The sequence below is a fragment of the Pelophylax lessonae genome (genome assembly GCF_965119305.1).
Source record: "Pelophylax lessonae genome assembly, chromosome: 9".
Lineage (NCBI taxonomy): Eukaryota > Metazoa > Chordata > Amphibia > Anura > Ranidae > Pelophylax > Pelophylax lessonae.
The window spans coordinates 60,144,765-60,167,230 of record NC_138776.1 but is presented as its reverse complement, the minus strand read 5'-3'; the positions used below and the strand labels follow the sequence as shown (position 1 = coordinate 60,167,230).

Genomic DNA, 22,466 nt, shown 5'->3' with positions numbered 1-22,466 from the left:
TGTACCCATATGTAATTTTTATAATTTTTTTCACACAAATAGAGCTTTCTTTCGGTGGTATTTAATCACCACTGGGTTTTTTATTTCTTACAAAAAAAAGAAAAAAGACAGAAAATTTTGAAAAAAAAAAGTTTTTCTTATTTTCTGTGAGTAAATGTTGAAAATAAATAATTTTTCTCCTTCACTGATGTGCGCTGATGAGGCGGCGCTGATGGGCACTGATAGACTGCACTGATGGGCACTAATGAGGTGGCACTTATGGGCACTGATGAGGTGGCACTGATTAGGAGGTACTAATATGCCGCACTGATGGGCACTGATAGGTGGCACGGACAGGCGGCACTGATGAGCACTGACAGGCGGCACTGATGGGCACTGACAGGTGGCACTGATGGGCACTGAGAGGCGGCACTGACGGTCGGCACTTATGGACACTGATGGGCAGCACCATCAGTGCCCACAATCAGTGCCCATAGTGCTGCCAGTCAGTGTCTAGATGAGCAGGCACTGATGGGCACTGACTGGCAGCACTATGGGCACTGATGGCGGGCACTGATGGCGGGCACTGATTGGCACCTAATTTCACATTTGTGTAATCAGGGCACTGATGATCAGTGCCCTGATTATATGTCTATGTCTCCCCCATGAGGAGGAGCCGCTGATCGGACCGAATAACCGCACTTCCTCATTTGCATGTGACCGGCTGTGATTGGACACAGCTGATCACATGGGCAAAGAGTCATGTCATTGACTCTTTACTGGGATTGGGGTCGCGCCGTGTCCTAGCAACATGGCGCGGCCACGATCGCTGCTCTGTGTGCCCCTGGGGGGGCAAGAAAGAGGCAGTTCTGGGGCACCGTCATATGACGGCGCCCCAGAACAATATATGCACCGCTCTGCCGTCATTTGACGGCGGGCGGGCAGGAAGTGGTTAAACTCTAAATCTTATGCACAAAAAATACAATATAAATACACCAAACACTAAAATAAGACCAAAAAAAAAGAAAAACACATTAACCACTTGTCGACCACCCACAGCAGTTTTACAGGCTGGCTCGGCTGCGTGAAACGACGTAGGGGTACGTCGGTCGCACGAGTGGTGCTAGGGGGCGCGCACCGGCGGCAGTGTGCTCTCTCCCCCACTAGGCAGCGGGGATGCTGCTCCACGGGATTGGCAGCGGCGATTGCCGCCGAGCACCCGCGATCGCTCCTTGCTGATAGAGAAGGACAGTCAGCTGTTGTACAAACAGCTGACAGTTCTTCTCTCTGAAATGATCACAGTGTGCCTGTGATCCTTCTATATAGGATCAAAGGTCTCTATGATCATTTCACAAGCCCATCCCCCATACAGTTAGAAAACACTCCCCTAGGCTCACACTTAACCCTTTGATCACCACTGTGTTAACCCCTTCCCTGCCAATGTCATTATTACAGTAACAGTGCATATTTTTAGCACTGATTACTGTAGTAATAATGTCACTGGTCCCCCCAAAAGTGTCAAAAATGTCAGTTAAGGGCCTGATCTGTCCACCGCAATGTCGCAGTCCGGCTAAAAATCGCACATCGCCGCCATTACTAGTAAAAATACAAATAAATAAAAAAAAATAACATAAATCTTTCCCCTAGTTTGTAGACACGATAACTTTTGTGCAAACCAATCAAAATACGCTTATTGCAATTTTCTTTTACCAAATCATGTAGCAGAATACAATTTGGCCTAAAAGGATGAAAAATAAATTTTTGGGGGAATGTTATATAGCAGAATGGGAAAAATTTAGTTTTTTTTCAGAATTGTCGCTCTTTTTTTGTTTAGAGCGCAAAAAATAAAAATTTCAGAGGTGATCAAATACCACCTAAAGAAAGCTCTATTTGTGGGGAAACAAAGGACATCAATTTTTTTTCGGTACAGTGTTGCACGACCGCGCTATTTTCTGTTAAAATAATGCAGTGCCAAATCACAAAAAATGGCCTGGTCATTAAGGGGGCAAATCCTTCTGGTCCATAACTGGTTAAGCGTCTTGCCTTCAAAATCCTACATATATTTCATACAGCCATAAACAATATAATAACTGGCTGATCACCATGAATACCCAGGTACCCTTCAATAAAGGACACAGCCAGCTAAACTCAGGGTAACAAGACACAGAAGGCAGAAGGCAGGAGGCAGAAGTAAGCTGTGGATAGAAGTGCAGAGGTGAGCTGTGTACAGGGGAGGCAAAGGTGAGCTGTGGATAGAAGTGCAGAGGTGAGCTGTGTACAGGGGAGGCAAAGGTGATCTGTGTACAGGGGAGGCAAAGGTGAGCTGTGTACAGGGGATGCAGAGGTGAGGAGCTGTGGCTAGAAGTGCAGAGGTGAGCTGTGTACAGGGGAGGCAGAGGTGAGCTATGTGCAGGGGAGGCAGAGGTGAGCTGTGTACAGGGGAGGCAGAGGTGAGCTGTGGATAGAAGTGCAGAGGTGAGCTGTGTACAGGGGAAGCAGAGGTGAGCTGTGTGTAAAGGGGAAGCAGAGGTGAGCTGGGTACAGGGGAGGCAGAGGTGAGCTGTGTACAGGGGAAGCAGAGGTGAGCTGTGTACAGGGGAAGCAGAGGTGAGCTGTTGATAGAAGAAGTGCAGAGATTATCTGTGGATAGAAGAAGTGCAGAGGTGAGCTGTGGATAGAAGAAGTGCAGAGGTGAGCTGTGGATAGAAGAAGTGCAGATGTTAACTGTGGATAGAAGTGCAGAGGTCAGCTATGGATAGAAGTGCAGAGGTCAGCTATGGATAGATTGCAGAGGTCAGCTATGGATAGAAGTGCAGAGGTAAGCTATGGATAGAAGTGCAGAGGTCAGATATGGATAGAAGTGCAGAGGTTAGCTATGGATAGAAGTGCATGCATAGGTGAGCTGTGTACAGGGGAGGCAGAGGTGAGCTATGGATAGAAGTGGAGAGGTGAGCTGTGGATAGAAGTTAAGAGGTCAGCTATGGATAAAAGTGCATAGGTGAGCTTTGTTCAGGGGAGGCAGAGGTGAGCTGTGGATAGAAGTAGAGAAGTGAGCTGTTTACAGGGAAGGCAGAGGTGAGCTGTGGATGGCAGTGCAGAGGTGAGCGAGCTGTGGACTGGTAAGGCAGGGGTGAGCTGTGGATGAAAGTACAGAGGGGAGCTGTGGATAGAAGTACAGAAGTGAGATGTCTACAGGGGAGGCAGAGGTGAGCTTTGGATGGCATTGCAGAGGTGAGCTGTGGTTGGAAGCGCAGAGGTGAGCTGTGGCTGGAAGTACAGAGGTGAGCTGTGGATGGTAGTGCAGAGGTGAGCTGTGGATGGCGGTGCAGAGGTGAGCTGTGGATGGCAGTGCAGAGGTGAGCTGTGGATGGCAGTGCAGAGGTGAGCTGTGGAAGGCAGTGCAGAGGTGAGCAGAGGTGAGCTGTGGTTGGAAGTACAGAGCTTTTAGATCACTTTTATGGGGCTCTCAAAGAAGCACCCCCCCACCCTGGCGGCAGCATCTTCAGTGGTCTCTTGTTCCACCAGGGAGCTCAGGACCTCAAGAAACAGCTTCCCTGGTTAAAGTAGAAGGAACTTGAGGTACATCTGTTCCCTGATCCCTCCTGTGACAAATGACCCTATAAGCAACATATATTACGTCACTTCCAGGGTCACAGCTGTCGTTCCTCAGGTACTGTAGCCAAGGATGAAGCTAATCGAGCACCATCTGTGCAAGATCAGTTGCACTGGAGGGCAGGGGAGACACTGGGGTTCTAAAGAGAAATAGTCATCTGCCTATACTATTGCATGGGGGCCAACAAGCTCCCGTTGTAATGGCAGTAAAGTAAAAAAATGGTATAAAATAAAAAAAAATAATTAAAAAAAAAATTGAAATCACTGGCCATCATCCCCGTACACACACCCAAAAAAAAGCGCAGTGTAGGATGAGCACGTTTATGTAACATCAATCGTTCCACACATCATAAGAGATATCGTCACAGAGTAAGATCAATCATTCTAGGCCCATAGTTCATGGTTAAAGTAGAACTATAGGCAAAACTTTTTCATTTTGGATAGAGTAAGGAAGGGTTATAACCCTTAGATTTTTTTTTTTTTTTTCGCCATCTGTGCCGCATTTCTGACATTTCACTTAATTTCCTGTCCCATAGCCAATCAGGAAGTGAGAGGAAATCCCTGCGAATTAAGGGAATCCAGTGGGGACCCCCAGGTCACCAGAACTAGTGTCCCCATTGGAAGATTTTCCCTCTATTACTTCTATGGGAACAACCAAAAATCTAGGATTATCTTTTACTTCCAATGATTAGTAAACAGGAGGAATAGAGAGGGTGAATCTATTTATCGGGAATCTCCTTATGCACAGACAGCAATAAAAACTGTCAGGGGTTCTAATCCATCTCCACTTCATCCAAAACTAAAAATAAGGTTTTGTCTTTAGTTATACTTTTAACTCTAAACTGATAGCCTGTTAAGGATTTTAAAGTGTTGCCTATGCGGATATTTGGGTAGATTTTTTGCCCCTCAAACAAAAAGGTATATTATTGTTAGTTCGCGCTAAAACTAATTTTAGTGTATTTTTTACCTGAAAAAATGCAGTGTGCAAATATTATGCTGCATAAAATAATGCAGCCACCATTTTATTCTCCTTTTTTTAATGTACTTTTGGGGGACTTTATATTTTAAACCCCTTTCACACTTGTGCAACTTTAACCACTTAAGCCCCGGAGGATTTGGCTGCTGAAAGACCAGGGGGTATTTTTCAATTCGGCACTGCGTGACTTTAACGGACAATTGCACGGTCGTGCGACGCTGTACCTAAACGAATTTGACGTCCTTTTTTTCCCACAAACAGAGCTTTCTTTTGGTGGTATTTGATCACCTGTGCGATTTTTTGATCATGCGCTATAAACAAAAAAAGAGCGTCAATTTTGCAAAAATAACAATATTTTTCACATTTTTTTATATATAATTCCCCCCAAAAAAAATGTAAAAATCAAAATTTTTTAACATTTTCGGCCAATTTGTTTTATGCTACATATGTTTGGTAAAAAAAATTGCAAAAAGCGTATTTTGATTGGTTTGCGCAAAAGTTATCGCGTTTACTAACAAAGGGAAAGATTTTTGTCATTTTTGTGGTTTTTTTTAACGCGTAATGGCGGCGATCTGCGATTTTTTTTTGCGGTACTGCGACATTGCGGCGGACAGATCGGACCCTTGACTGACATTTTTGACACTTTTGGGGCTACCAGTGACATTTCTACAGTAATCAGTGCTATACATATGCACTGTTACTGTAAAATTACACTGGCAGTGAAGGGGTTAACTGTATTTGAGAGGGAGGGGCTGTGTGTGTCCCTAGGGGCGTGATTCTAACTGTGATTGGCTGTGGCTTGAGCTGTAGGAACAATGATCAATGGTCCTACATAGTAGAACCGTATGATCATTCTTTCTACACAGGGGAGAATGACAGGCGGCTTGTTTACACTTTTAATTGTTTACACTAGCCGTCTGCCTTTCTCCCTCTCCCCCGACGATCGCTGAGTGACCGGCGGACAGTGTTGGTGGTAACTAGTTACAAAGTAACTGATTACAGTAACTACATTACTTTTTTTAGTAACTAAGTAAAGTAACTAGTTACAATACTAATATTGGTAACTACACTACTTTACTAGGCTATGGGAAGTAACTACACTACTTTACTAGACTATAGGAACGCGATTTCCTGCGTAACCCAAGCCGTGCGATACAATCGTTATTTCGAAGAATAGAGAGGGATGAAGTTTATGACTTTTTGTTGCACTTTATGTTTTATTTTGTTTCTTCAGGTTTTATTCTCATGTTTCCCAAAGCCTGAGTTTATATAATAAACTCTATGCAGAAAGAGAGTCATGTATCTTCTTCTACATGGTCAATTAAGAAAGAGGAAAGTAAAGTAATAAGTAGTGAAGTTACTTTTCAAATGCAGTAACTAGTAAAGTAATCTCATTACAATTTACAGAAGTAACTAGTAACTAGTTACATTTTTTGAGTAACTACCCCAACACTGCCGGCGGACATCGGTTCCGCCGGTCACACGCGCGGGGGGGGTCCGCGACTTTGTTGCAGCAATTTTGACGCAATTTTGATGCGAGTTTGGCTGGGCTTGAATGTCTTTGGACCTCAAAACGCATCAAAATCGTGCCAAAGTAGTGCAGGGACTACTTTGAAGTCGGTGCGAATTCAAGTCGCACAGATATGAACGGTACTCATTGGAAATAATGGAGAATGACTTGTCATGCGATTTTGCAGTCCCAAATTACATAACAAGTCGCACAAGTGTGAAAGGGGCCTTAGTGTGTGCAAAAAATGGTAAAATTGGCCCAGTAGATGAGTGTACAGAACACATCCTCAGGATGGAAGGTCACTAAATTGATGGATGTCAGCGGTCTCCAACCTCGCCGGCACCAAGGACCCACCTCACGGAAGGGGACCCCTCTGTGGACCGGAGAAGGGGGGGAGGGAGGTTGTTGGGGGATTGCAGCCTATCACCCCACCTGCCACTCACATCTTTATTTGTATCTGTATTTATTATCATTAGTATTTTGGGAAAAATATTATTATTGAAAAAAATTGATATATTATATATTTATTTTTTCCTTATTTGTATTTATTTGGCTGATCACATGAGCCCTATTTAATATAAATAATGATATTGAATTGAGATCATGTAATCAGCCAAATACAAATAAAGATTGAAAAAATATATACTGAGAGACATGACCACAAAGAGGGGAGCGAGCGCCCTCTGGTGGTGGGAGGGTGGCAGTGCACATGGATCCGCCGACCAGAGAAGGGGTGGAGCCCAGGCGTGGCCGTCAATGCAAATCGCCACCCCCCTGCCTCGCGGCCTTCCCCCTGACAGGCCATATGGGTCCCCCAGCACCCCCTCCTTGTTCAATCACACACACGCCGCACTCTGACTGGGACTTTTGCAATTCTCAGTCCCGCCCACTACTTTCCCAACATCCACTAATATCTCTTTTCCCCGCCCACAGAACGGGTTTTCCAATGCTATGGAATGCGCGGCCAATAGGATATCTCCTTTTATTTGGCGCCGCCCCCTCTGGCTGACAGCAGGTAGCATTCAGATTCTGACTTGCAAAGATGGCGGCCTCCTGGGGAAGGTTACTGGCGACACGAGTGAGTGCGGGGAGGTCCCGGGGTGTCAGTACCGGGGGAGATTACCTGCTGGGTATATACCACTATGTACACTACACAGGGGAGATTACCTGCTGGGAATATACCACTACCTACACTATACAGGGGAGATTACCTGCTAGGAATATACCACTACCTACACTATACAGGGGAGATTACCTGCTGGGAATATACCACTACCTGTCCTACACTATACAGGGGAGATTACCTGCTAGGAATATACCACTATGTACACTACACAGGGGAGATTACCTGCTGGGAATATACCACTACCTACACTATACAGGGGAGATTACCTGCTAGGAATATACCACTACCTACACTATACAGGGGAGATTACCTGCTGGGAATATACCACTACCTGTCCTACACTATACAGGGGAGATTACCTGCTGGGAATATACCACTATCTACACTATACAGGGGAGATTACCTGCTGAGAATATACCACTACCTACACTATACAGGGGAGATTACCTGCTGAGAATATACCACTACCTACACTATACAGGGGAGATTACCTGCTGGGAATATACCACTATGTACACTATACAGGGGAGATTACCTGCTGGGAATATACCACTACCTACACTATACAGGGGAGATTACCTGCTGGGAATATACCACTACCTACACTATACAGGGGAGATTACCTGTAAATATACCACTAAATACACTATACAAGGGGTATTACCTGGGGGTATACCACTGGGGGTATACCACTACCTACACTATACAGGGGAGATTAACTGGGAACATACCACCCTAAACTATACAGGGGAGATTACCAGGGAATATACCACTATGTACACTATACAGGGTAGATTACCTGGGAATATACCACTACACACACTATACAGGAACAATTACTTGGGAGTATACTACTATGTACACTATACAGAGGGATTACCTTGGAATATACCACCACACACACTATACAGGGGGATTACCTTGGAATATACCACTACACACTATATAGGGGGATTACCTAAGAGTACACAACTGTGTACTCTATACAGTAGTATACTCCCAAGTAATTCCCTCTGTATAGTGTAGATAGTAGTCAATTTTCAGGTAATCCCCCTGTATAGTGTACACAGTGGTCTAACCCCCCCTGTATAGTGTACAAAGTGATAAATTCCCAGGTAATCCCCCTGTATAGTGTACACAGTGGTCTAATCCCCCCTGTATAGTGTACAAAGTGATAAATTCCCAGGTAACCCCCCTGTATAGTGTGTGTGTAGTGGTAAATTCCAGGTAATCCCCCTGTATAGTGTACATAGTAGTATACTCCCAAGTAACCCCCCCCCCCCCCTGTTTATTGTACATAGTGGTATATTCCCAGGTAATCCCCCCTATGTACAGTAAACAGGGGTATTACTTGGGAGTTTGCCACTGTGTACACTATACAGGGGTGGTTACTTGGGAATATACCACTATACAGGTGAGATTACCTGGGAATATACCACTACACACACTATACAGGGGAGATTACCTGGGAATATATCACTATGTACACTATACAGGGGGGATTACTTGGGAATATACCACTACACACACTATAGAGGTGAGATTACCTGGGAATATACCACTACACACACTATAGAGGTGAGATTACCTGGGAATATACCACTACACACACTATAGAGGTGAGATTACCTGGGAATATATCACTATGTACACTATACAGGGGGGATTACTTGGGAATATACCACTACACACACTATAGAGGTGAGATTACCTGGGAATATACCACTACACACACTATAGAGGTGAGATTACCTGGGAATATACCACTACACACACTATAGAGGTGAGATTACCTGGGAATATACCACTACACACACTATACAGGGGAGATTACCTGGGAATATACCACTACACACACTATACAGAGGAGACTGCCTGGGAATATACCACTACACACACTATACAGGGGAGATTACTTGGGAGTATACCACTACACACTATACAGGGGAGATTACTTGGGAGTATACTACTATGTACACTATACAGGGAGAATACCTGGGAATATACCACTGCACACACTATATGGGAGGGATAATGTGGAAATATCCTGCTACGCACACACTATATAGGAGGATTACCTGGGAATGTACCGCTGTACACACTATACAGGTGGAATTACCTGAGAATATGCCATAACACACACTATACAGGTGGGAATATACCACTATGTACACTATATATGGGAGATTACCTGGGAACATACCACTATGTACACTCTACAGGGGGATCACCTGGGAACATACCACTGAACACACTATACAGGGGAGATTATCTGGGAAGATTACCTGGGGAAATACCATTACACACATTATTGCACACGCTATACAGGGGGGGGATTACCTGGAAATATATTACTACTCACACTATATGGGGAATATTACTTGGGAGTAATACTTCACATAATTACAGAGACATGACGTGTAACCACCACCCACTCCTCTATTTGCCTCTGTGTATTGATTGTTGAGAAATATTCAGGATTTTTCTATAATCTGCACAACCGGGAGCCATTTTTTAAAATTGGTAACAGTTTGGTGTTTGTTCATTTCTTAGTGAAGTCCAAACTTTCCCCTATCAGATTTTCTTCATCAAGGCCGGACCCTGCCCCCGCTCTCAGGCCAGACCCTGCTACCACTCTCAGGCCGGAGAGATCTGTTGCACAATTCTCCCACTGTGTGCAGCTTTTGGCATAGTTTTTTTCTGTAGGTTATCGCTGCCAGTCGAGTTTTCTTGTACAGATCTCTGCCATGTAACCCCAGTACCATGTCAGGGGGGAAACAGACATCTGGTGGAGCGTTGGGGGGATTCTTTAATCTATTGGGGTGTCGGGGGGAACACATAGATTTGCTGGGGTTTGGTTGTAGGGAAATGCAGCGTTCTGCTGAAAAGATCACCTTATTGTTTTTCTGTTTGCAGGTTATCCGCGCTGCAGCCGCTCCCATTTCACGTTCCGTCCAATGTCCTGTCCTCCCTGGAACCAGTACAGGCCGCGCTGTCTTCTGCGCTAATCCAAAATTTAATTTCAGTACCAGTGAGTCCTGTTATTATTGATCTGTGCACCTCTATACACGGAGTATTCGGATGTCTGCTACTCTTGTACAGTTATAGTATGTATGGAGGCCTGGATTGTAGCTGCTGAAAGGAGACCTCCCTGTGTCCTACCCTCTGATCTTTCCCCTAGGAGTAATTTCCTGGGTTTATTGGTTCGGTTGTAGCTGCTGGGAGGAAACCTTCCTTTGCCCTCTCTTCCAATCCTGCCCCTAGAAGTTATTACCTGGGTTGATTGGCTTGGTTTTAGCTGCTGGGAGGAGATCTTCCTGTGCCCCGCCCCCTAGGAGTTATTACCTAAATTGATTGGCTCAGTTGAAGCCACAGAAAAGAGACCTTACAGTGCCCTCCTCTATAATCCTGCCCCCAAGGTGTTATTACCTGGGTTGAATGGCTTGGTTTTAGCTGCTGGGAGGAGATCTTCCTGTGCCCCGCCCCCTAGGAGTTATTACCTAAATTGATTGGCTCAGTTGAAGCCACAGAAAAGAGACCTTACAGTGCCCTCCTCTATAATCCTGCCCCCAAGGTGTTATTACCTGGGTTGAATGGCTTGGTTTTAGCTGCTGGGAGGAGATCATCCTGTGCCCCACCCCCTAGGAGTTATTACCTAAATTGATTGGCTCAGTTGAAGCCACAGAAAAGAGACCTTACAGTGCCCTCCTCTATAATCCTGCCCCCAAGGTGTTATTACCTGGGTTGAATGGCCTGGTTTTAGCTGCTGGGAGGAGATCTCACTGTGCCCTGCCCCCTAGGAGTTATTACCTAAATTGATTGGCTCAGTTGTAGCCGCAGAGGAGAGACCTTACAGTGCCCTCTTCTATAATCCTGCCCCCAAGGTGTTATTACCTGGGTTGATTGGCCAAGACAGTGTGTGACCGCTACACATTTCAGAGACTATGATGTCCACTTCTTCAAGAGCTATCGTGAGTGTATAATGTTAATTACATGCAGTTGTGAGGGGTAGGACCCTCCAAATCCACTGACCATGGTGGCTGCTGAAGAAATGGTAGGATACTTCAATTGGCCAGACCTTGTTTTATTGCTAGGAATATCCAACCCTCAATATATTTCTTATGGGATTGCTTGACTGCTGTTTGCCATATACCTGCACCCTCTGATGGGCACTTTTCCTAGGGCAGGCATGTGCTATGTTGATTAATATATTACTTTGGTTGCCCCCTAGATGGCAACACATTGAATCCTAAAGCACAGACCCAAATGCCAAAAATCAATACAGGACCGGCAACACATTTCAGACTGATCAATAGTACACTATCAGATCCTGAAAGACTAACAGATGTTGTCCAGTCACCGTCTGCTGGTGAGATGTATATCCCCGTCTGCTTGGGATAGCCTATAGGCCCCCCCCCCTGTACTAGGTGTAGCGATCGCATTGATTCTCTTTCCAAAAAAAAAAAAAAAGAGTAAATAGTCCACTGTCCTTATTCCCAGGAAAAATATATCCCTAAAGCAAGGGTCTCCAAATTATGGCCCTCCAGTTGTTCAGGAACTACAATTCCCATCATGCCTAGTCTTGTCTATGAATGTCAGAGTTTTAAAATGCCTTGTGTATTTCCGCAACAGCTTGAAGGCCGTTGTTTGGAAATCCCTGCCCTGGAGTATACCCCTAGACCCATGGCGGTCAACATTCTTGCAGGGAAACATAAGCAGGAGGAGCTTCTAGTCCTCTGCTACTGCTCACATGTTAGAAAATAAAAAACGGATTTGGAATACGGAGTAAAAAACAATACACTTTTTTACTAAATGGTCATACAAATTTATATTTGAAATCAAATCTTTATTATTTTTTGGCAATAACATGGTGTGGGTGGATTTCTGCCAGTAACAGGCTGTGTCATGCCCCTCCAGCCTGTGTCTTAGAATAAGAGGGAGGTGAAGCAACCATTAATCTACATGTAATATCCCACCCTCATTGTGTTTAGCTGGTTAGTGGACATGGAGAAGGAGGGAGGGAGTGGGCTATCATTTACCACTGTATATACGCCCACATGTGTGTCTATAGTCACATGGGCTGCTCAGATGTGATGGGGGGGAAATGCTCAGCATGGAAACTCTGAATACTGAGCATGTGCAGAAATGCCACCACAGCTGCAAAATTCCTAGCTGAATTGGGGACATGGACAGAAGGGGGAGATAGAGAGCAGCAGGATCAACCAGGTTTTTTGCAGAATACAGAAAATTAATCTCATAGTGACTGAGTGTATGAACAGCAAGGAATACCCATTTATTGATAGCTTTTTTTATGTTGTGGATTTAGTGACACTTTAAATGCAGTACCCAGTAAAAAAGCAGACCCAAAAGTAGACATAGCCAAAGACTATGGGCATCATACAAGAGGTGGTCAGAGCCTGTGGGCATCATACAAGAGATGGTCAGAGCCTGTGGGCATCATACAAGAGATGCTGTAGGAGACAAGTGACTGTGAACATGATATAGAAGTTGTTGGAGACTGGTAACATGCTTCAAGAGTCATAGACTGGAGACACCCAACATGAGTCTGCTAAAGAACACTGCCATTATGCGGCAGTAGGGAAACGCATATTAGTGTCTACAGGAGCCCAAGGGCCCCACATAGGGTGCCAAACAGCTGCTTGAAGCCCCTGGGCAGCAGAGCCCTATACAAAGTGTGGCAGGATCACCAGGTGAAAATGTTAAAAAAGAAAACTAATGCTGCTATATATATATATATATATATATATATATATATATATATTTGGCTTTTGGTTGAATTATTCTTTAGTCAGATACACAAGATACATCTCATTTTACAGTATGCAGGGTAAGCCCCCCCCCTCTCTTTTTAGTTAATGAGGACTGTTGAGCTCCTCCCCCTTCAGTATATGAGGACTGTCAGGCTCCTCCCCCTTCCGTATGAGGATTGTGGAGCTCCTCCCCCTTCCGTATGAGGATTGTGGAGCTCCTCCCCCTTCCGTATGAGGATTGTGGAGCTCCTCCCCCTTCCGTATGAGGATTGTGGAGCTCCTCCCCCTTCCGTATGAGGATTGTGGAGCTCCTCCCCCTTCCGTATGAGGATTGTGGAGCTCCTCCCCCTTCCGTATGAGGATTGTGGAGCTCCTCCCTCTTCAGTATGAGATTGTGGAGCTCCTCCCCCTTCAGTATGAGATTGTGGAGCTCCTCCCCCTTCAGTATGAGGATGGTGGAGCCCCTCCCCCTTCAGTATATGGTGACTGTGGAGCCCCTCCCCCTTCAGTATATGGTGACTGTGGAGCCCCTCCCCCTTCAGTATATGGTGACTGTCGAGCTCCTCCCCCTTCAGTATATGGTGACTGTCGAGCTCCTCCCCCTTCAGTATATGGTGACTGTCGAGCTCCTCCCCCTTCAGTATATGGTGACTGTCGAGCTCCTCCCCCTTCAGTATATGGTGACTGTCGAGCTCCTCCCCCTTCAGTATATGGTGACTGTAGAGCTCCTCCCCCTCCAGTATATGGTGACTGTATAGCTCCTCCCTCTTCAGTATATGGTGACTGTAGAGCTCCTCCCCCTCCAGTATATGGTGACTGTAGAGCTCCTCCCTCTTCAGTATATGGTGACTGTTGTGATTGTATATTGTATCCTTCAGGTTCCTCGTGGCTCTTCCCTGCCGTAACTCAGCATGCTCCACAGTTCAAAGGGACAGCCGTTGTCAATGGAGAGTTCAAAGAATTAAGTCTGGATGACTTCAAGGGAAAGTACCTGGTGCTGTTCTTTTACCCATTGGACTTGTGAGTATTTCCCGGGGAGGGGTTTAGGTGTGGGGGGGGAGATAAATATCACAAGCAGCCTTGATGTGGGGATGATATAAATCACATCTGGCATGGTTGGGGGATGGGCTGGTGGATATCACATTTGGTTCTGGAGATGCATACGGCTCTTGTGATAAGGGTGTGTGTGTGGGGGGGTGGATATGACATAAACACACAGTTAAAGAGGGGGAGGTTGTAGATGTTACATATGGCACAATTGGAAGGGGGGATGGTGGATATCACATACTAAACAGTTGGATGGCGCATGTGGCTCTGGTGGTGCAGAGTGGTGGATGGCGCATGTGGCTCTGGTGGTGCAGAGTGGTGGATGGTGCATGTGGCTCTGGTGGTGCAGAGTGGTGGATGGCGCATGTGGCTCTGGTGGTGCAGAGTGGTGGATGGCGCATGTGGCTCTGGTGGTGCAGAGTGGTGGATGGTGCATGTGGCTCTGGTGGTGCAGAGTGGTGGATGGCGCGCTGTGCTCTGGTGGTGCAGAGTGGTGGATGGCAAGCGGTGCTTGGTTGGTGCAGAGTGGGGGGTGGCACATGGGTCACCGGTGGTGCAGAGTGGTGGATGGAATGAGAGGCTCCAGTGGTGCATAGTGGGGGATGGCAAATGTGGCACATGTGCGGAGTGGGGGGGGTGGCACATGGGACACCGGTGGTGCAGAATGGGGGGGGGGTGGCACATATGGTGCAGAGTGGGGGTTGGCACATGTGACAACTCTGGTGGTGCAGAGTAGGGGATGGCATATGGGGCTCTGGTGGTGCAGAGTGGGGGATGGCACATGGGGCTCTGGTGGTGCAGAATAGGGGATGGCACATGGGGCTCTGGTGGTGCAGAGTGGGGGATGGCACATGGGGCTCTGGTGGTGCAAAGTAGGGGATGGCACATTGGGCTCTGGTGGTGCAGAATAGGGGATGGCACATGGGGCTCTGGTGGTGCAGAGTGGGGGATGGCACATGGGACTCCGGTGGTGCAGAGTGATGGATGGCACATGGGGCGCTGGTGGTATGGGGTGATGGATATATATATATTGCTCATTTATAATGTACAGTCACAGCCTGGTCTCTGTGTCTTCTGGGTAAAGGGAGGCTCCTGACTGTTGTCTTATCTGGGTGTTCTCAGGCCATCACTGCAGATAAGGGTGGAGGCATTATAGATGGTGATGTGTGCTCTGTACAGTAAAGATATTATTAGTCTTAAAAGAAAGGAATCTCTGACTGTACTCTGACATCTCTCTCTCCTATTACAGCACCTTTGTCTGTCCCACTGAAATTGTGGCTTTCAGTGACAAAGCAAATGAGTTCCGTGATGTCAATTGTGAAGTAGTGGCTGTCTCTGTGGATTCTCATTTCTGCCACCTGGCCTGGACAAATACCCCTAGAAAGGTGGGTGTAAGATCACTTGCCCCCATGCTCACAGGTTAGTATCACTGACCTCGCTGGCATGATTTATAATGGCAGGCTCAGGAGTCTCATGGTTTTCTCATCTTCCTTCAGATGTTGCTGGCAGTATTCCAACCTGCTACTTTATACTCTTATCAGGAGTAAAATCAGCATAGGCCCAGAGCTTACAGAATTATGGTTAAGGGTCCTTTAAATTAAATTTGTCACTCTTGGTTTTTATGTCTCACAAGATGAAAAGTTTAGGCAAGTTTAACCCAAAGTGCAGGTAACATGCTTTCCTGGTGCCTTTATGGCAGCATATACATGGCCGTTACATCAGATCGCAGGTACCTGAAAGGTAAGTATTCAATTTTTGGTTTTCCTGGTGCCATCATGGGACCATACTCATGGTTGAAGGACTACCCTGTCCAGGAAAAATACAATATAGAGACCCTGAGAGCTTAAAGCGGAGTTCCACACAAAAGTGGAACTTCTGTTTTAGGTACTAATAACCCCCTGACATGCCACATTTGGCATGTCATTTTTTTGGGGGGGGGAAGCAGGTACCTAGTTTTGACAGGTACCCGCTCCCACTTCTGCTTGGAGAGCCGCGGCGCCCTGAACAGAAGTTCTCCTCTCCCCCTCCCTCCCTGCAATCTTCTGGGACATGTCAGAGGTCCCAGAAGATTGCCCGCCAATCAAGACGCGCAGCGCAACTCGCGCATGCGCAGTGCGTACCCGGCTGTGAAGCCGCAAACTGTCACAGCCGGGTGCCCACACCAGTGATGCCGGCGCCGCCGAGACCAGAGGGAAGAGGATCGAGGCTTCGGGCGGCCGCATCACTGGACCGTGGGACAGTGAAAAGGCTGGAACTCCGCTTTAAGGCTTGTATTTTTGAGACCCTGCGACCTGATGAAACAGTCATGTGTATGCTGCCATGGATAAGCACCAGGAAAAGAAAATTATGGAAGGGTAAGTATTCAATTTTCATTTATTTCTTTATCCCGAATAGGTGACACAGGACCAGTAGATATTCTGATGCGACTGTCTTTTGCTGATGCCTTCAAGAAGAACTGAATACTGGCAAAAAAGAAAAAAAGCAGTTAGTCAGTTATAACCCTCCTACTCCCAGCATGCTTTGGGTTAACGTTGGTGTCCTAGGAGGACATGTTTGCTCTACTGAGAGAAGTTTTGACCTTTTTTTGTTTTTACTAGCCTTTTTTATGTTCTCCTATATTTTTTATTTTTTTTTCTTCAGTCAAGACTTCCATCTGTGCGCTGCTAGGCTAAACTCACTATGCAGCCATCTGAATCCACTAACCCCCAGGGCCTCCTTGGAGGCTGTACCTGGATTCCGCTGGACTGTTATACCTAGCAGCTACCCATGAAGGTGGCAGTATAGCCCAATAGGTATCAGAATATCTACTGATCCTGTGTCCTTTATGAACTCAAAGTAAAGAATTTTACAGTAAATACAAAATTTCCCATTTTTCTAACCACTATACAAGCCTACAACATATTCAGTAAATATGTGTGGAGAGGGCACCCATCACAAGTCCGTGTTCATTCTTTGCCTTGCTTTATATGTGGGGATGTCTGAGTGAGTGTACCATATTGCCTTATAGAACGGAGGGCTTGGACACATGAATATTCCGCTGCTGTCTGACCTAACAAAGCAGATATCCCGCGACTACGGAGTCCTACTGGAAAACCCAGGCATAGCTCTAAGGTAGGCTATGTTTATTCTATGTATTTCTTCATTTATAAATCTGTGACACATGCTTCCCCTTCCCTCTGACTTTGCTCTTTTTCTCTCCTCTGTCCATTCTATTTCCTCTCCTCTGTCCATTCTATTTCCTCTCCTCTGTCCATTCTATTTCCTCTCCTCTGTCCATTCTATTTCCTCTCCTCTGTCTATTCTATTTCCTCTCCTCTGTCTATTCTATTTCCTCTCCTCTGTCTATTCTATTTCCTCTCCTCTGTCCATTCTATTTCCTCTCCTCTGTCCATTCTATTTCCTCTCCTCTGTCCATTCTATTTCCTCTCCTCTGTCCATTCTATTTCCTCTCCTCTGTCCATTCTATTTCCTCTCCTCTGTCCATTCTATTTCCTCTCCTCTGTCCATTCTATTTCCTCTCCTCTGTCCATTCTATTTCCTCTCCTCTGTCCATTCTATTTCCTCTCCTCTGTCCATTCTATTTCCTCTCCTCTGTCCATACTATTTCCTCTCCTCTGTCCATACTATTTCCTCTCCTCTGTCCATACTATTTCCTCTCCTCTGTCCATACTTTTTCCTGGACAAAAAAGGAGAAAAACCCCCTAAGTGGGACTATAGCGGGCAACAACTCATAAATGTATAAAAATTATGAAATTTTATTGATACATGTAGAAAAAAACATTGTAGAAACAACATACATAGCTATATATATATATATATATATATATATATATATATATATATATATATTAAAAGCAAAGTTAGCGACTGAACAATTGCATAATGTGACCACGCATGACATGGGGGGAACTTTAAAAGTCCATAGAGACCCTACGCGTTTGGAATTAGCATATGTTATCTCTTCCTCAGGGGTCTTAGACCATAGTTCCACTGAAGGGTATCTGGAGTAAGAAAAATTATATTCAAATATAGGTAATATTTACATCTGTATATGCTTTCATGGCATCAAAAATATCAAAAAATGTTGAAGTTGAACATAAAGTTTCAAAGAAGTAGATAAACATACCATGCATTCGGTCACTGTTATGAGCACAGTCGCTTGATTAAAAAGTATGATTGTAGATACACCAGAGAGAGATATGCCACAGGACTTCACAAGGCCCAACAACGCCTGCACTGCACTGAGTTCCAATGAAAAGTGGGAGGAAGGATGGTAAAACTGCGTAACGGGAGGGAGGGAGAGAGGGGCGGACCAAGGCTCCACAAGGGGTCCAACTGGGTGACACAGGGATACCCGGATTGGAAGATATGGTTTTCTTCTGTGAACACTGAAACATTTAAATTGAATATAAGATGATGGAAAAAGGGTGGGAGAGTCCATACTTTTTCCTCTCTTCTGTCCATACTTTTTCCTCTCCTTTGTCCATACTTTTTCCTCTCTTCTGTCCATACTTTTTCCTCTCTTCTGTCCATACTTTTTCCTCTCTTCTGTCCATACTTTTTCCTCTCTTCTGTCCATACTTTTTCCTCTCTTCTGTCCATACTTTTTCCTCTCCTCTGTCCATACTTTTTCCACTCCATCCTTCCTTCCCCTCCCCTCTGTCTATGCTTCCCCTCCCCTCTGTCCCTTTTTCCCACCACCATTTAGGGGTCACTGACATTTTTACCAGGTGAAATAACCTATATTATCCCCATCAGGCTGCATTCACCACTAGGTATTTTGAGGCACGGGCGGAATCACCGCGATTTCAAAATGCTCTGCTAAAATGACAAATCGCACAACGTGATTTTTAGATGCCATTTATTTTAATGGCATCTAAAAACGCAGTGTAGTTTTGCTGTAGTTGTCACACAATAGATTACGCTGCAAACGCAGCAAACAGAATTGCAAAAAGCTTGTCGCTGAAAGAAGCTCCTGACCTTGTTTTGGGTAACGAGGTTTATGCAATGCGGTTTGCTGTAATTTCAGCGAGAATAATCGTGCGGTAGAATGGGACCATGTTTTTAGGTGCCATTAAAATAAATGGTATCTGAAAAATGTGTTGTGCGATTAGTAGAGCGTTTTGAAATCACAATTCTGCCGGCAGTTCAAAACGCCTGGGTGTAAATGCAGTCTTAGGGAAATGCCTCTTCAAGCTGTTGGGGGTAAACATGATTACAGGTAGATGATTACCCCAGTCAGCTCTGCTTCCTTTGGCACAACCTGAGCAGATACCCCTAAACCTGCTGAATTTAGGGTTCATTAAACACTGTCAACTGCACTTTTGCTGTGAACCAGGTTACTTAGCCTTATTGCAGAACACAGTGGAAAACGTGTAAAGGATCTTCTTTTAACATGCTTTCCAATGCATTAAGTAATCTGTGTGGAGTGCACTGCTGAATCACTGGGCATGGTGGTCCATGTGCCCTAATAAATTACTGTGAGGGGCTTTACCGACTCCATTCATGAGGCTGTCTGTCTTCTGTCTTCCAGGGGTCTTTTTCTCATCGATCCTAATGGAATAGTGCGACACATGAGTGTGAATGATCTTCCAGTTGGCAGAAGTGTGGAGGAGACTCTTAGGTTGGTGAAAGCTTTTCAGTATGTGGAGACACATGGGGAGGTGTGCCCAGCCAACTGGACTCCGCACTCTCCTACAGTAAGTATACTCTCCCTCAGAAATCTGAGTTTTTTTGTAAAGTAGAAGAAGTTTAGGTTATAAAATATCCCTCCTTATAAATACTGCCTCCCCAGTTTTCCCTACTTTCTGCATACATTTTAGAAGAGATCGCAAAGTAAATATCCTTTTTTATTTTTTTTTTCCTTTTTATGTGTTTTCTATGCCATCACGTGACTGCTTAGCTCTGTCTCCAACAACCCATAGAGCAGCGATTGCCGGAATATTACTACTTTGTGGAGGTCGGACAACAAAGCTGATTCACAAACAGCTTAGCAGTCATATGACTGTATAGAAAAAAAAAACTGAGCTTAGTGGTCACACGACTACATAGAAAAATGTGGAGGAAACAAGCTATTCACTTTGCCATTTCTGCTAAAAGTTATACAGAGCAATCAGGAGCACTAGAGAGGTAGCATTTCAAAGGTGGGATATTATATGACCTAAACTTCTACTTTAAATCTCACCCACATGTCATGCGATTCAATTAGCACTGCAACTAGATAGGCATAGAAATCAATCTGCATGGTCAGTGGACCTGAAAACTATCATTTTGATGTTTGGTGGAGCACTTGATGGATCTGTAAATGTGGAAGTCCCCTTTAATCACACTGCCTGTATCTATCTGCTTGGTGTCATTGTTCACACACATGTCCAGGAAGGCTCTGAGGTTCTAAAGCAGGGGTCTTCAAACTATGGCCCTCCAGTTGTTCAGGAACTACAATTCCCATCATGCCTAGTCATGTCTGTGAATGTGAGAGTTTTACAATGCCTCATGGGATGTGTAGTTCCACAACAGCTGGATGGCCGTAGTTTGAGGATCCCTGTTCTAAAGTGTGGGGAGAGAGGAGGACAAATCATGTACGGGGGATTTAACAAAAAATACTTACTGTGATTTTCCTTTCCCCGCACCAATCCATGGCAGCATACATGTGGTAGTAGCTCCCTCTACATGTTGGTACCAGGAAAATCCTTTAGAAACAGGAGGTTTCCTTAATTGGTTTTGTAGTTCCAGGCATGCTTCTCCCACACATGGAGTCTGCAGTGCTGGTCACATGTGCCGTGTTGGGAATAATGTTTCTTTTCTCTTCCAGATTAAACCAAATCCAGAAGGATCAAAGGAATACTTCAATAAAGTGAACTGAATGCCCCACTCACTGCAAATGTCCACAAAGCTAACCACTGTGCCTGTGAGGGGGGTGGGAGACCCCCCACAAATGTTCCGCTGTATAGTAATGTTAGATGATTGCTCAATAAACCACTCAAACCATCCTATTGTCTGTGGATTAATACGTTGGAGAATGAGTGGTGAGTTACAGGTGGGGGAAGGCTGCGTCTGCTTAGGAGGAACCAATAGGGATCCAATATTAGGAAAAGTCTATGCGTCAGGTGGTACCGCTAACAAAGTCTTAGATCATCTGTGCTTTATATGTGACCACCATCCACCCTGAGAGAGACCTGAAGGCAGCCATTCCTACTTCCCACCTGGCTGCCCTGTTTACCCTCTCACTTCTATATTTGGAAACAGGAATGTCTGACCTTACAGTTTTGTATAATTGTACCTTAAATGGTAAGTTCACCTTTTCATGACAAATTAAAAGGTGAACTACAAATAAACCTGCCACCCTTCAGGACTCTGCTGCACATAGCACCAGTGATGCCCTTTGCTGCTGATGTAACCGTCCTGGCACCGCAGTACGCAGCCCCAGAGTGAGTATCCATCATAATGCTTGAAATGGAAAGCACTCATTGGCTGACCTGACCACGTGACTGAGCTGACCAATGAGACGTGCATCTGAAGCTTCTGCTAAGGTGTTTTAAAAGAAGAGCTTCTCATTGGTCACATTGCAAACATTATGATCAATACTCCAGGGTACTACTATGTACTGCGGTGTACAGGCCACTACACAGGCATCATGACTGATATGTGCAGTAGGGTCCAGAGGGGTGCCCAGGATGTTTGAAGTTTGTTCACCTTTTTGTTTTTAAAGATGAACTTATCCTTTAATGAACCCAGGTGGTCCATGTACTTGCCAGGTAACCGGCATCTTCAGAAGGGGAAGGGTAATGGCCCCTGGAAAGGTTTGCTTTAAAGCAAAAATAAAGTCTGCAATACTTACCTCTTCTCCAATCTCCACAACGTCCCTCACCAGCACCTTCCCCCAGGCTTCTTCAGGATGTCGGTCTTCAGCCTTCTTGATTGGCTGGCATGGAATGACGTAGCTGCCACTCATGCGCAGCCCAGTGTACATTCTACAGAGCACAGCAAGCAGGCTGGTACGGTAGGTTTAAGTTTTGCAGAAGAGACATTGCACATACCTTCTGCAATAAATAGCCCGCCTGCTCATAAGCTTTTCATATTTGACTTTAGTCCTGCTTTAAATCTGACCTATAGATAAATAGAACCTCAACCCTCCATTTTATACAGTCCCTGGTATAAGAAAAGGCAGCATAAATCAACTTTTGAAGGACAAGTAAAACCTACCCCAGTTGCTTACTTAGCCTGAATAGGATGGGACTGCTGCCTGTTTTTAGCCTCCTCCACAATGTCTGCACATGAAACCTGTATAGGACAGACAGCTGGGAGTGGAGAGGGGCCAGCAATGATGAGGATATTGGTTACAGAAGATGAGGAACCTTCCATGGCTGTCCTGCTGAGATAAGTAAGCAGCTTTGGTCTTGGTGTAGATTAGCTCAGGAGGTCAAGGATGGGTGCGGTGCCATACTT

At 45.3% G+C, this 22,466-nt stretch overlaps 1 protein-coding gene across 1 annotated transcript; it reads left to right on the top strand.

The window, feature by feature from the left end:
• The first annotated feature begins 7,015 nt into the window (after window positions 1-7,015).
• PRDX3 (peroxiredoxin 3) lies at window positions 7,016-21,009 on the top strand. Its single transcript, XM_082267563.1, has 7 exons — window positions 7,016-7,155; window positions 10,120-10,234; window positions 13,853-13,994; window positions 15,271-15,406; window positions 17,029-17,132; window positions 19,555-19,720; window positions 20,833-21,009. The coding sequence occupies exons 1-7, from the start codon at window positions 7,120-7,122 to the stop codon at window positions 20,881-20,883; spliced, it is 750 nt and encodes a 249-aa protein (XP_082123689.1). The 5' UTR covers window positions 7,016-7,119; the 3' UTR covers window positions 20,884-21,009.
• The last annotated feature ends 1,457 nt before the right edge of the window (window positions 21,010-22,466 follow it).

Excerpts from the sequence above, each read along its gene's own strand:
- PRDX3 (XM_082267563.1), top strand. The coding sequence starts at position 7,120 with ATGGCGGCCTCCTGGGGAAGGTTACTGGCGACACGA. Across the intron at positions 7,156-10,119 it reads GAAGGTTACTGGCGACACGA|GTTATCCGCGCTGCAGCCGC; the intron begins GTGAGTGCGGGG and ends TTCTGTTTGCAG. Across the intron at positions 17,133-19,554 it reads AACCCAGGCATAGCTCTAAG|GGGTCTTTTTCTCATCGATC; the intron begins GTAGGCTATGTT and ends TCTGTCTTCCAG.